Source organism: Grammomys surdaster, unplaced genomic scaffold (genome assembly GCF_004785775.1).
Source record: "Grammomys surdaster isolate TR1022 unplaced genomic scaffold, NIH_TR_1.0 125953, whole genome shotgun sequence".
NCBI classification, from domain to species: domain Eukaryota; kingdom Metazoa; phylum Chordata; class Mammalia; order Rodentia; family Muridae; genus Grammomys; species Grammomys surdaster.
In genome coordinates this window covers 4,751,818-4,767,273 of record NW_021620773.1, presented here as the reverse complement: position 1 = coordinate 4,767,273, position 15,456 = coordinate 4,751,818, and the positions used below count along the sequence as shown (strand labels likewise).

The window sequence follows — 15,456 nt, the reverse complement described above, 5'->3', positions numbered from 1 at the left end:
AATGATCACTTCCTTTCCAAGGACATTCTGTTTAAGCTGGGACCTGGAAGTGCAGAAGGCGGCTGTCCTCAGAGATGCAGGGTGGGCTGCAGGGGACAACTGTGGTGGCTGAGGAGGGATGAGAGCAGCTACAGCACGCCGGGCTGCAAAGGCTTTGGAGGCCTTTGAAGGCTGTGGAGAGGTTCTGGGCCTGAAGTCCGAGTCTTGAGAGCATTGGAGGCCTTTAAGCAGGGCATGGTGCTCAGCCTTGCAGAGTGGGCAAGAGGAAGCAGGCAGGCTAAGGGCAGACAGAGGCTTTTGGAGAGGAGTGGACAGGGTCAAGTGGAACTTGTACATTCACTGACAGCCTGGATGTCAGGTGTGGGCATGATTACCAGCCTGTGGCCCAGTAAGCAGAGTCATGGTCCCAAAGGTCTGTGTCCCCATCCCTAGAACCTGTGAGGAAGCCACGTTACATGACAGAGAGAAGTCAATGTGATCAACTAGTTGGCCTTGACTGGGGGTTAGTCCTGGCCTGTGGCGGGTCCAAGTGTGACCATGTGAACTTGTAAAATGATTGCAGAGACTCTGTGTGATTGGAACTTGGTCCACAGCTGTTGGCCTTGCACAGGGAGGAGGGGGTCAGATCCAAGGAATGTGCTGTCTTGAGAAGCTGGAGCGTTGTTCTGCTGAGAGTGGGAATGCGCTTCCTCTAACTGCAGGAGTCTGATTCTGCCTGTAGCTAGGATGAGCGGAAATGATTTCCCCCTTGAGCTTCCAGCATAGAATGGCCCACATGTAGACTCGTCTGCTGACATACAGGACCACCTTCTAACTTCTGTCTATCTAGTGGGGAGGAACTACATATGGTCCTCAACACCTCCCTCAGCAGAGTCCTACTCCTGACCGTGGACTGGTTATTCAGGTTAGCCGCTTTCAAAGTTGTTGTATAGCCACTGTAAAGTGCTTTTATTTATTTATTCTGGGTGCTGGAAGTGAGCAGGGACTCTTCTATCCTGTGCCCTGCGTGTCTGACCCTGGCATTAAACAGGTCTGCCTCTCTTGTCCTTGTTGCTCCATGTTCTCAGAGATCTGTCTCCTGACTTGTGGCTTTGAAATGCTGTTTGCCTGTGTGTACCCACACTTCCAATTCTCAGCATCTTAGAAGCCCTGAAATTTGCCTCCCTATAGAGAATGTGTTCAGGGGAGCGGGATTCTCTCACTGTGGAGGGTTCCCCCGAGTGCCTGGGGGTGTGTGGAGGCACTAGCAGGTGGTTCTGCTATGCATGCAGTTCTTTTTCCTACCCCTCAGTGAGACCTTCACGTTGCCATGTCAGATGTCTCATTTCATCAGTAACATTTGAAAATAAATGTGAGTCATATTTTCCCTTGCATATTTAATATAGCAAATCGATACTGGAATTAATTTTAAATGAAGACAAACCTAAGGAAAAAAAATCCCATGTGCATGGGTGTAGCTCACAGGTAGAGCATTTGCCAGGCTTGGCATATGTGAGGCCCTGGCACCTCTCAATGCCAAACCCAGCAACCAAAGCCTCACTGTTTTGATTTGGGATTATTTTTTATGTAGTTAGTATACCATGAGGGCAGCAAGTGGACTCAGCTCCCTGCTGTGTCCAGGGAAAAAGAGGAGTGTGGCGAAGGGAAGACAGTGAGGTCTGTTCTGCTCTCTTCCCTAGATCTCTGTGCTCCATCAGGAAGAGGGCCATGGTAACATGCCATGGTCCTGGGCAGGAGAATGACCTTCCTCTTCCTGCAACTTAGCACTCTCCCCTTTCTCCCCCCGAGAACTGTGACTTCCCAGTACCTGCCATGTGGGGCCTTACAGGCCATTCTGTGACAGGAGTCCAGCACCAAGAATCAAGCTTTCTGCCAGCAAGGGGCTGGCTGTAAGGACTTCACCCAGAAGTGGGATGTGGGGGAGCATCACGTGGCCTCCAGAGCAGCCGTGGTTGACCATGTTCTCCTTCTAGTATGGAATCTAGGGATAGATTCCTAAAACTCATTTCTAGAGCAGGGTGTCCACGCTGTGCCTGTGTTGTGGAGGTGGGAGTCCTAAAGCTGGTGACAGGACTGTGGGATTGTTTACTGAGTGGTCCAGTGCTCATAGTGGTTGGTGGGGCATGGGACTGTGGTTTCCCCTTTACAGATGAAGCCTGCTCAGAGCCCTGTGGCTTGTGCTGTCTTTCTGCTCTGTGTCTGACTGTCGTAGCACACGACTTCTCATCTCTGACTTGTCTTGTAGCTGTGCATCTCTAAAAAGTTGACTCACCCCAGCCCACTGGAACTGGGCCTTCCAGGGCTAGCTCAGACTCCCACCAGCTTCTCAGAGCCTGCAGGGTGTGCTGGGCTCCTCACCACCCAGAGAGCACTGAGCTCCCGAGCTGCCAGGCTGCATTTAGGCATGACTCTGGGTTTGCAAGCTTCTTCTTCCAGACTCATGCTGGTGTGCAGATAAGAGGCAGAGGTGTCACAGGGTCCGAGGGAGTGTGACCACTGCTCTTCCCATTCCTGTGGCTTGTCCTAGAGAATGCTGTTGTGAGGTCGCCAGCCTTTCTGTTCTCCTTTTCTGAAATGCTCTTTCCTCTTTCCTTGGGATAGTAGGGCTGTTCCGCCTTCAGCTTTCCCACCCAGCACAGGACACGGCTGTGGATTCTCTTGTGCAGTGAGCTCAGGGCTGAGGATGCTGCTGTGACTAGAGAGACAGTGCAGGTGGAACCTGGCCTTGCATTGAGTTTCTACGAGTACTGTTTACTCTCCCTGCATGGGCTGCAGCGAGGAAGCTGAGCCCTGGCCCAAAGCTGCTGCTCCTCTGTGAGCTGGCTGGCCCTTTGTAGGCATGTACATTCAACCTAGAGCCCTTCTTACCTCATGTGAAGCATTGGTCTGTCCCACATTTCCTCCTGGGTATACTTTCCCATTCTTGGATTCACCCTCCGAGAGTGCACCCCAGTCTTGGTGTTTGCACAGGGCGTGTCCAGCATGCTGATCTGTTGTCTTCTTCTACATCAGTGGTTCTCAACCTTCCTGATGCTGCAACCCTTTAATACGGTTCCACATCTTGGGGTAACCATAACCATAACATTATTTCATTGCTACTTCATAACTGTAAATTTGCTGCTGTTATGATTCATAATGTAAATACCTGCTATGTGACCCCTGCGGGGGTCGTGACCCACAGGTTGAGAACTGCTTCTTTACATATACTCTGTGCCGCCTGAGCCGAGCTGTGCACTAGCCAGATCTGAGTGACAGAGGTCCAGAGGTTGCTGTCTGCTTGTTCTCTTATATATGTTTCTGTGCTGGTGTGAACAAAGCATCTTCTCTGAACATTTCTACTCCAAGGCCAGATGGATGATGTTAATCCCTGTCATCTGAATAAAGATGAGCTCTTCCTGGGTGACGAGGGATGCCGCTGTGGACATATGTGCAAGTCGAGAGGCAGGGCAAAGACCAGGTACTGAAGAGGGGCAAGCCCATTGGTGCCACTGTGGACTCAGTGTCAGGGACAGCTGTCTTTACCAGCCTGGGGGGCTGCCTCGTTAGAACCTGGGATCTTGTGCCTGAATTCTGGCCATTTTTCCTTGACTGTTCTTTGTACTGTGTCCTGACGGATTGTCTGCCTCGTGAAGCGACCCAGCGGCACTTGTTTTTCTTGCCCCCTTTGGTGCTAGCATCGGCTGCTGCTGGTGTGTGGTATTTGATGAGACTTCATTGAGCTGTGTCGTGCAGAGCAGACAGTAGTATTTTATGGTGCCCCTCAAGCAAAGACCAAACTGGAGAACTTGATGTACTTTCCTGACTGGTAAAACTGTTGTGGCCCAAGTCCTAATGTGGCACATCCCTCAGAGCTTCTCTTTCTCGTTTGGGCATTCCTCAGTGTCTTCAGCCTGTCCTGTCCATGCCAGCTCTCTAGAGGTACCTCTGACCCTGAGGCTTCATTCTCACTTCCTTACCCTCTCAGTTCCCCTTCTTAAGCTGCCATTTTAGGGAGGGAGCAGTTTCAGGACAGGGTTTTTCTGTGTATTCCTGGCTTTCCTGGAACTCACTGTGCCACCAGGCTGGCCTTGAACTCAAGAGATCCTTTTGCTTCTGCCTCCTAAATTCTGGGATTAAAGGTATGAGCCACTGATGCCTATCAGCCTCCCTCCCTCCCTCCCTCCCTCCCTCCCTCCCTCCCTCCCTCCCTCCCTCCCTTCCTTTTCTTCTTTATTCTAAACTGTCATTTTAATGGGGCTCCCTTGTCCTGAAAAAGGTAAATTTTTCTAGCCCCCTAGGGGCTGTGAGGTATCTGTTCCAGGGCACTGTTCCTTGGTCATCTCTCTGCTGCCCTTGCCTGACTCACCGTGTCATGTGCTGCCCTCTGTGGAGATTGCCCTGCTTGTGTGTGAGTGAGAACCTGTGCTGTGTAACAGGGCTGCACCTGTGGCCTCAGTGATGCGCTTGGCTTGTGCTCCGTGGGTGAGCCCTACCTACCTGCGTTGTTCTGGGATCATCAAGCTCTGTGCAGCATAGACAATGAAGCATAGCTAACAGCCCCTCTCTGTACACGCTGGTAACCAAAGAGTTCCCGTAAGGAGTCCTTTTTTGCTTTGATGGGATGTAAAGTTCTTGTTCTTTTTATGTGAAGCACCCTGATTTTTTTATTTGTTTGTTTTTGGCCTGTGGTAGCTCACTCCTCCTTCCGTCTATACAGTGATATCATTTGCATGCCATACAATTCACCCACTTAAAATGGTCACAGTTTAAACAAATGTGTGTGTGCATGCATATAGGTAAAAGCGCAACCTATCTGTGAAGAACAGAGGACAGTGTTTGGGAGTCTGATCCATCTCCTTCCATCTGTGTGCTTGCTCTAGGATTCAAACTCAGGCCTACTTGTGTCTTACTCACTCAAGGAGCCATCTTGCCAGCCAGACATTCAGGATTTTAAAATGCACATTTAGAATTATGTAATTATGACCACAGAACATTATTGACATCAGAATACTTTCATTCCCAGAAAGAGAAACCATATCTTATTTTGCCTTACTTTCTACCCTTTTTCTGGAAACCAGTAATCTACTCTGTCTCTGTGGGTAAATCTTTAGATATTTCATGTACTGTAGTTATACAGCATATAGTGGTAACTTTTTGTTTGAGATAGGGCCTCATTGTGTATCCCAGGCTGGTTTTGAGCTACTACCCTCTTGCCTCAGCCTCTTGAGTCCTGCTCATACTACCCTCTTGCCTCAGCCTCTTGAGTCCTGCTTATATAGTGCATATATATTTCTAAACAGAGTTTTTCTGTGTAGCCCTGGCTGTCCTAGAACTCACTCTGTAGACTAGGCTGGCCTCTAACTCAAGAGATCTGCCTGCCTCTAAATGTTGGGATTAAAGGTGTGTGCCACCACTGTCCAGCTTGCTTGGCTTTAATTTATTTATTATGTATATTGTTCTGTGTGCATGCATGCCTTCAAACCGGAAGAGGGCACCAGATCTCATTACAGATGGTTGTGAGCTACCATGTGGTTGCTGGGAATTGAACTCAGGACCTCTGGAAGAGCAGTCAGTGCTCTTAACCTCTGAGCCATCTCTCCAGCCCCGCTTGCCATGTTTTTTAAGCTTGTCTGTGCTACAGCTTGAGACACGAGGTGCTTCTTGGTTTACAAGGATTCCGTCCTGGAGCCCTGTTGTAAGGTAAAGTGCACGTAGCTCCGCAGCACGGCAGACCTCTTAGCCTAGTGGTGTACTGCGCTGTGCAGCACCATCGTCTCTGCTCTTGCTGTAGGGCTGGCCAGGAACTGGGGCTCACTGCTGCCGTCCAGTGTTGACGAAAGCCTCATGTATTGCAAGCCTAAGAAAGATTACAGTTCAAATTTTTCTGTGTGTTTTCTGCTTAGTATATATTGCCTTCACACCATTGGGAAGTTTAGAAATTGTGCTGAGGCATCCTAAGCTGGGGACCATTTGTAATTTCCTCACTCTCTGCTTGAGACAGGGTCTGGCTGTGTAGCACAGGATGACCTTGAACTCAGTTCCCCTGCCTTTGCCTCCTGAGTGCTGGGATTGCAGGTAGGCAGCGCATACCCGGTTCCACTCATTTTATGATTTAATATTCCAATGTGGACACGTCACCCTCGTTCCCATGTCCAGGTGACAGACTTTAGGCCCTTTCTGCTTGTTGGCTGCTTGTCACGTTGTGCTGTGGGCTTTCTAGTCATCAGATCTGCATGACCTGCCTTCTGAGAACTGCTGTGTTCTGACCCTTCTGGCTCAGTGAAGCAGTGCTTACGAGAGTCTGTCTCTTGTGACCCCAGAGCAGTGGTTCTCAACCTGTGGGGTGCACCCCTTTGGGGGTGAAATGACTCTTTCATAGGGGTTGTCTAAGACTATTGGAAAATACTTATTTACATTATGATTCATAACAGTAGCAAAGTTACAGTTACAAAGTAGCTACGAAAATGATTTTAAGGGTTGCCGTCACTACAGCATGAGGAGCTGTATCAAAGTGTTGCAGTATTAGGAAGGTTGAGAACTGCTGTCCTAGGAGTGCCTCATTCCTTAGAAGACTAGTTAGGGATAGAAATGAGCTGTCGAGACTCCTATAGCACCTAGAGCACACGTGTCCTCCAGCTCAGGAAGAAGTGACACACGTGGTGCAGGTTGCTGTCTTCTCCTTGCACTCAGGTCCTTCTCCCTGCTTCTAACTAGTCAGTGTTCTGAGCTCCGCCTTCATTCTCATGCATGCTGTACTGAGCTCCCTTAAAAGCTCCAGGCTCCAGGTTCTTGTCCTGCTTAATTTCCTGCCCTGACTTCCCTCAGTGATGGACAGAACCTGGAAGTGTAAGATGAAACAACCTCCCCAACCCCTGCCCCACTTTGCTTTTGGTCATGGTGTTTATCACAGCAATAGAAAGGTAACAAAGGCACATGTGATAGGAATTATTTTGCATTCATGTACACATGCAAAAAGGACAAGGTTTTGCACCAACACTTACTAGTGACATGCGTTGCACATCAGATATACATGGGTATTTTTAACTTGCTTTCAGTGTTCTGTTGGCCAGTTAATCTCATTTCTGTCCACCGTGGCTAGTACCTGGTCCGTGTGCTGTGGCTGGTACCCAGTCCGTGTTTACGCTCACATACTCTACTTCCTTTTCTCATTCCTCAGTTGGTAGTGAGCATCTAGGAGAGAGAGCCTGGAGCCTTCTGTGTGCTGGCTGTGGGCCTTCTCACTTACTCAGCGTCTTGGTCGTGTGTGTGCTGGAGGTGTGGCTCAGTGGTAGAGAGTTGGCACAGCACACAGGAGGCCCCTGCTCTGATGCTCAGCCCTGCTAAGACTTTTTAGTGTCCTTTGTAGTGTCACAGACTTTGCTGAGCCTTCTTCCTTATGTACATTCACAAGAGGTTTTGTGTCTCTGTGTCAGGACGTGGCGTGTCCTTGCTTTTCACAAAGTGTCCCTGGGGTCCTGTATAACTGTAGTGTCTTAAAAGGTGTATAATTTATTCAAAAGCTCATTTATGTACTTTTTTGGGGAGGGGGTCAGAGAGCCTGCACACATACCCCTGTAGCACGCCCCCAGCCATGAGTATTCTCACAGAAAGGTTTCCTTGTCTGAGGTAAGTATGCGTGTCACTTGCCAGTGCTTTTCAGTGGCTCCACTGAAGTCTGTTTTTCTTTTTTAGCAATGCTAGACCAAATAAATGCAATTTTAATAAGATAAAAACGAGGCTCCTTTAAGTCTGAGCTTGAACTTTGTTGGAACATTTTCTACTCAATAAACACAAGTGGTTTGCCTATGAAGAATTAATGAGTTTCCCGCTCTGCTGGGAGGGAAAGGCCTGAAATCTTTGATAATGCTGCAGAGACTTTTATGAAAATGACATGCAAATAGTGCCCTGCAGGCCAAGCTGCCTACTGTTTTGAATATAAATATATTGGGAATAGAAGAAGCATGTGAATGTTAGAGGCAAGAGAGACTGGCAATTGTGACAGGTGGTCTATGTGGGTCACTTTCTGTATATACAGTGCTACCACTGTGCCTGTCTTGGCCATGGTGTGTACTTGGTTTCTGTTTGGATGCCAGGCTTCACACAGGCAAGCCCACTCTGCCACCCGTCCAAAACTGCACCCTGTGCAAATTCTCATTTCGGCCCCCAGGATGAGGAACTTAAAGACCAGAGAGCTGACTTGCCTTGAGCTTTATCAGCCAGTAAGTATTGGCACTGGAATTTGAACCCGGGCCTTTTGACTCTTCATCCTGAGAACTCTGCACCAGAGTCAGACAGCTCTGTAAGATTTGGAGAAAGGACACTCTAGGTTCTGTATGATCTGAGTAACTATATACCTTTTTTCTCTCTTGACAAATAGCACATATCTGATTCTCCTGGGTTCTGTAAAATTCAGGTAGGGCACAGGGCCGTGGGGGCTTGCTTCTTGCCCCAGGATGTTCTGGAAGTCACTGGGAGGACTGGAAGGTTGGGGCTGAAATAAGGCTCTTCACTCTTTTGACTTACTGTGGTCAGTGACTGCTACAGGTGGTTAATTATAATGGGTCAGTTGAGATGGGTGCACACGGGCACTTCTTGGGACTAGTTAGGGTTTCCTCATGGAGTATTGGCTGGGGTTGAAGAGAGAAAACCCAGACAGTCAAGTTGAAGCTCTAGACAGAGTTCATCAAACTTGTTAGTTCTCCCATTTTATATCCTGTGTAACTGCACCCACCCCTCATATCCCATGTAACTGTACCCACCCACTTCAAATCTATGTAGCTGTACTTACCCACTTAAAGTGTGAGACTTCCTCCATTGCTCTTCACCTTTTCACTGAGGCGAGGTGGTCTCGACTGGCCTGTGTGGTGCCATTGGTCCTGCTAACCAACCTTCTCCAGGTTTCCTCTGTCTTCACCTCCTCAGGTTGGAATTACTGATGAGCCACCATGCTCACTTACACATCTGGTATTTACGCGGGTCCTGGGGTTCCAGATTCCTGTCCTTTTAACTACTGAGCCATCTTCTCAGCCCCATCTGTCTAGAATTTTCTGCCTGCCCCCCTTTTCTTAGGTTCAGGTATACCACTTTTTCAAGGGATGTAATGTGAGCTCATGCTGTGTTCCCATAGGAATGACTGCAGGGTGTTATAACACTAGGCTACTGTTCTCTTTGATAGAGACACTGTTCTGATGGCCGTACAGGAAAGGATAACACACAGTTCTGGATGTGGACATCTTTGGTAGGACTGGTATTTGCTGGACATACAGCATGAATGACACAGAAGGAATTCTCACTTTGCAAATCAGTAAGAAGGCGAATCTTTGTTAGCAGATGGACACAGGAGATGAATAGTTTACAAAAGAAGAGGTACTGGTGAAAAATATCTGAGGCACAGAGCCAATGTGGAGATTGCTTCTGTCCAGTTAGCGGGGTCTGGCCATCTGCCAGCCCTTGTTGCGGGAGAGGGAACTACTTGACTGTCCTTTGGCAGCATGGCCAAACCTCCTTAAGTGTGTGCCTTCTGCCAGGGCATTCCCATTGCAGGAACTTGTCCTTAGGAGGTTATCGAATGCTGTGGAGCCATTCCTCTCCAGAGGTGTTCTTACAATCCTTGTAACCACAAACAGCTTTAAATCAGTTCTGTATTTCACAGTCAACCTTGGGTAAACTCATTATGTTGTAGCCATATGGCAGCACAGTGTGAAATTAGAAGTGATGCTGTCCAGGGAGGTGGCTCAGGCCAGAGATGAGGTAACCAGAGCTCATTCTAGTCCTGTGGGGTTTAAAGCGTTTAATGTTGAAATAATTAAGATTTACAAGGAGTTACAGAGGTATGTGTAGGGAAGGCCGAGCACTCTCTGCCTCAGAGTAGCTTTTGCATTTACATATGCTGCTTGTAGGCTCCTTCACATCAGTAGCACATCTGAAGGTAAACAGATGATTTTAATAAACTGAGGAGGAAGGAGGTAATAATACGGAGAAAGATTTCACATTACAGAGTCAGTAAGGTAGGACTTCATTTTTAAAAAAGATTTATTTTCATTATTATTTCAAAATCTTTTATTTGTATTTATATATTTTATTTTTTAATATGTGTATATGTGCTATAGCATGTAGGTAGAGGTCAGAGGTCAGCTTGTAGGAGTTACTTTCTCCTTCCACTATATGGGTCCTGGGGATTGAACAAACTTAGTGTGTCAGGATTAGGGGCAAATAGTTTTATCCACTGAGTTGTCGTAGTGATCCTAAATTATTTTTCTCTCTCTCTTTTTTAACTTATAATTATGTTTATGTGTGTGGTGGTGGAGGGATGTGTGTATGAAGCAGGTGCCCATGGAAGCCAGAGAGGACATTTGGTTATTTGAAGATGGAGTTATAGGTAGCTTTAAGGTGCCTGATGTGGATGGAATTGAACCTGTGGTCTCTGCAAGAACTGTATGTCCCCTCTCTCTGTATGTCCATCTCTCCAACCCCAGGATTTCATGGAAATGGTCTTCTAAGCTTTTCCTTGCTGTGGATGGGAAATCAGTACTGGACAATGTGCAGAGAGAGAGAGAGGGGGGAGGGAGGGAAGGAGGGAGGGAGGGAGGGAAGGAGGGAGGGAGGAAGGGAGGGAGGGAGGGAGGGAGGGAAGGTGAGAGTACACGCTTGGAGAAGCTAGTCTTAAATGGGACAGGGTTCATCAGACCCCTGTCTTCAAGGCTCAGGGATCTGTGCAGAAGACGTTGGGTGGCTGCAAGGACATCCAGCAGGACGATCCACATACTCATGCACAGAGACTGACAGCAGGCATAAGACCTGCACAAGTTTAAACCAGATCAAATCCCAGCACTGAGACGAGGAAGCGGACACACAAAGTCTCATCCTTAATCAAGAGACTGTTTGAAAGGGACAATCTGTCTTCTCCAGGGAATCTGACTGGGCATATCAACCACACTCCAGAGTAGTTGGCTGACACAAAATGCACTCTGGGTTGTTTCGTGCACTTTTTGTTTTGTTTTTTAATCTTGCTGTTTTGATTTTTCTTTTTCTTTTTTTTTTTTTTTTTTGTTGTTTTTTTGTTTTTTTCGAGACAGGGTTTCTCTGTGTAGCCCTGGCTGTCCTGGAACTCACTCTGTAGACCAGGCTAGCCTTGAACTCTCCAACTCAGAAATCCGCCTGCCTCTGCCTCCCAAGTGCTGGGATTAAAGGCGTGCGCCATCACTGCCCGGCTGTTTTGATCTTTCTTTCTTTCTTTCTTTCTTTCTTTCTTTCTTTCTTTCTTTCTTTTTTTGACGTTGGGAGGATCTGAGAGGATCTGGCGAGAGAGATCAAGTATGGTCTATTAAAAGCAAATCATCCTTTAACTCACTTAAAAATATTTGTGTGTGTGTGTGCACGTATGCACGTGTCACAGTGCTTGGATGGAGATCAGAGAACAACTTTGGGAATCAGTCTTCTCCTTTCACCATGTAGCCAATTGAACCCAGGGATTGGACTCAGGTTGTCAGGCTCGGCAGACAGAGCCTTTACCAGCTGAGCCATCGTGGTCCCAGGATTTCATTAAAAAAAAAAAACATAGAAAGCATACATGTGGGCTGGAGAGATGGCTCAGCAGTTAAGAGCACTAACTGCTCTTCCAGAGGTCCTGAGTTCAATTCCCAGCAACCACATGGTGGCTTACAACCATCTGTATTGGGATCCAATGTCTCTTCTGGTGTGTCTAAAGACAGCTACAGTGTACTCATATACATAAAATAAATGCTTTCTTAAAAAAAAAGCATGCATGTGCTAACATAAATTGCTTTTTATATCTCTCTGCACACTTTTTTCTCCATCAGAGTCTTGTGTCAGACCCCCAGAGTGGTATGCCAGTTAGGATGTCTGATGACAGTGGCTCTGATGGGTAGGGATTCCTTTGTCTCCTGTGCCTGGAAGGAAAAGGAGGTGATCTGCCTTGACCCCTCCCTCATGGAAGCCATCACAGGGCCACTCTATCTCCTGCTGTACCAGCTTTCAGAGGTGGCTTCATTCTCGAGACTTCCCAGGCTGAGAGGTGACAGAAATATCCAGGCCTCATCTCACCTCTGTTCTGGGACATACTTGACTCAGAGGAGCCGAGGTCCAAGGGTGCTGGCTTAGCCTGTCTGGTTTTGGTGGAAGAGTTGCATCTTTCTAAATTGATTAAATCTTTACAAAATTCTTATTTATGTTTGGACAGTCAGAGGAGCATCTGGTGGAAATTACCCAGTGAAGTTATTTTGTGAGGTTGAGTCCTGCTTGTGAAACACATTTGTGAGCAGTGGCTCAGGAACCCTAGCTTTCCCAGTGGTCTGAGAGGGCTCCCAAGGCTCTCTGAAGGGAGGTCTCCTGGAGAGCCAAGCTTCCGCTCTCAGGATCCGTCTGAAGGTCCAGACTGTTGTGGGGTGTGTGGGCCCGTGGGCGCCTTTCTTCATCGGGCTGGCCCTTAGCCCTGGGTGGCTAGATCGAGTGTGGCTCTTCCTGGGCGTGTGGCTGAGGAGCTGTCACTTTGCTTGATGTACTGTTGGGCTTTCAGCAGAACTTTAAAAAAAAAACACAAAACCCTAATTTTTTGTTCCCCTGTTTTCCTAGCATCCAGCATGTGTATGGAGCCCAGCACCCGCCTTTTGATCCGCTGTTACACGGCACGTAAGTGGCAGTCGATGACCTGTTTCTGCCAGCTCATTGGAGGTTCAGAGGGAGGGGAAATGTTCTCTCAGTCAGCAGATGGCTTAGCTGCTTGCCTTGGGAGACACTACTGTCGGCGCATAGTTCCCCCTGTAGCTGGGCAGTGGGATGTGGGGCCTGCAGGTCATAGTACCCTGCAGAGGGCAGAGAGCTGGCACTCCTGGCTTGAAGGCAGTGTGGCTCCAGACTGTCCTTATACTTCACCTGAACCCATCCTCAGTCCTGCACTCTCTCTCCTGGTGTTGGCTCTTCTAAGTATTGGGCCTAGCACAGTGCGGGTGTGGCCCTGCAGGGCTGCACCTGTCTGTCATATTTCTAGACTTATACTCGGGCCTCTGGTGTGTGCAGTCGAGCTTGGAGTCTTACGCTAGTTTGTCTAGAGTGTATGCAAAGGCCCTGTTCTCTGCAAGGTCCTCTTGCTCTGTACTGCTCAGCTGCTGCTTTAGGAGCCTGACTGAGGTGGAGGGAGTGGGAGAATGCTCTTTCTAGCCTTGGCACCATTGCTGTGCAGTTCTGTTCTGCTTGGTGGCTCTTGTCTGAAATGCCTCCCTCCCTATCACGCAGCCTGTGTAGTGCCAGGTCCTATTTTGATGCCCACACTTTGTGCTTTCCTTGGCATCCCCATCTAGACGAAGTGTCGTCTCCCTTGGGATTCTTTTTTGACTGAGTGTGCGCAATAAAGACACCTTTGCTTTGTAGCTTGCTCAAGTCTACGCCCAAGGTGCCCACCACCCCAGTGAAGGCAAAGCGGGTCAGCACCTTCCAGGAGTTTGAGAGCAATACCAGTGATGCTTGGGACGCCGGTGAGGATGATGATGAGCTTCTGGCAATGGCGACAGAGAGCCTGAACTCCGAGGTGGTCATGGAGACAGCACATCGTGTCCTGCGCAATCACAGCCAGAGGCAGAGCCAGCCCTCACAGAAGAAGCCAGAGCCACAGCCAGAGCCTCAGCCCATAGCAGAGCCTCCTGTAGTTCCCAGTGGTGACCTTCGCCTGGTGAAGTCTGTCAGTGAGAGCCACACTCCTTGTCCTTCAGGTAGGGAGGAGGGGACAGTAGAGCCATGGAAGGATTGGACTGTAATAAAGAGGGCTGTGTGCCTGATTGCACCAGGACTCTGGGCCATGAGAGCCTGTGTGGCCATCTTTCATGTGGATATGGCCCTCCCAGGCCCAGGAAACAGCCTCACTGCCTGTGGGCTCCAGATGGTCTTTTCTTTATTTGCCGAGTTGAGGTCGTCTTTCCTAAAAATGAAATGACAAGGCTTTTGGCTTGTGTAGGGGCCCAAGAAGAGGGACACTGGGGAGCACAGGAGATGGGAGATCCGTGGATTCTTCAGAAAGGAGCCAGGAGTGCCCGAGCATGCCTCCCCTGGGGAGGGGTGCTTTCCTTGTATTTACAGATGAGAAAACAGATCCATAGTAGCCTAAGGCCACCCTGAAAGGGTTTTTTACCTAGCCTGGTTTTCAGAACTGCCTCCTGGGAGTTGATGTGCTAAAACGTTACCATATTTTTAGGTGAGAAGCTGGCTTTACAAATACGGAAAATCAGTTTACAGGGGAACTGCAGTGGCTTTGAATTCTCTGAATCTGATGGGGATTGCTCTCCCACCTCCTGTCTGCTTAGTCTAGGCAGGGAGCCCTCTAGTGGCGGCATCCAAGGGTTGGCAGGAACCTTGGATTCTTCCGCTCACCCCCTGTGCTCATGGAGTGGTGGGCACAACTTTTCAAGCGCCCACCCCTGGCTGGACAGAGGGCATTGTTTTTGCTGGTGCCGGCCCCCAGCACACCAGATGGAGGAGCTGAGAGTGGTGGATCACAGGGTGTCTGGCTGGGGGTCCTCACCATAAACCGACTCACATCCGGGAGATGATGGAGCTTGGCGGTGTCACATTGTGGCAGCCTCTCCAGTACAAGTGAACACTTCTCAGGAAGCCTTGTTACTGGGGAAGTGGCTTTGAGCTCTTTGCTGTGTCCTGCAGATCTTGGGCTGAGTATCCTGTATTTGCTTTCTGGGAGAGGTTTTTTTTTTTTTTCACTTAATAATAATGGTATGTTATTGCTCATTGTATGGTTAGTACCATAGCCAGCCCCTTGGATGGTAAATTCTTCAAATTCCTCAAGCTTCTAGGAGGGAGTTGTGTTGTTCTTCCTTTACAGATGAAGTACCAAGAAGACCCTGAGCTGCTCAAGAGAGGTTGCCTTGAGGGGGGGGGGGTTCTTTGTTAAACCTAGGGTCTGTGGCTTCAGAGTTCCTCCTGTTAGTGCTGGCTCCTGCAGAGACCAGGAGTTCTCATCCGGAGATCTTGCCCCCATGGGTCAGGTAGCAGTATGCTGGATAGTGTGTGTTAGAGCTGGACCAGGGTGTGTGTTGCTGAACATGGTATGTGGGACAGGGATGCTGCTCAGATCTCTGCAGTGCCCTGGCAGAAACTGACCATTGCCCACACCCCCATCAGTGAGGCCAGGGAGTCCTGCACTGGAGCTAGTGAGACTTCTGCCAGGATTAGTTAGATTGGTCTTGGGGGCTGCAGGAATGTGTCTACCCAGGGCTTAGCCCCTGTTGTCATAGAGTGCTGCCCTCTGAACATAACAGCTCACCTCTTCATCAGGACAGCTGGCGCTGCTTGCAAGAGATTCCCCAAGACTGGACCTGATGGCTGTTGATGTTTCCTCATATTAGGAAGCGATGTGAGGGACACTGGATCCTTACCTCAGGTTCTCGTCACTGTCTCCTGTGCCTCCCAGATAGCTGTGTGTGACTCTGCCTCCATCAGTGTCTCCTGTGCCTC

At 48.8% G+C, this 15,456-nt stretch overlaps 1 protein-coding gene across 1 annotated transcript in view; it reads left to right on the top strand.

The window, feature by feature from the left end:
• The window catches only part of Tbc1d22a (TBC1 domain family member 22A), a 273,067-nt gene that overhangs the window by 5,420 nt on the left and 252,191 nt on the right, over positions 1-15,456 (top strand). Inside the window, exons 2-3 of the mRNA XM_028753701.1 lie at positions 12,571-12,627; positions 13,366-13,703. Coding sequence (XP_028609534.1) covers positions 12,571-12,627; positions 13,366-13,703 — 395 coding nt within the window. The remainder of the gene's footprint in view (positions 1-12,570; positions 12,628-13,365; positions 13,704-15,456) is intronic.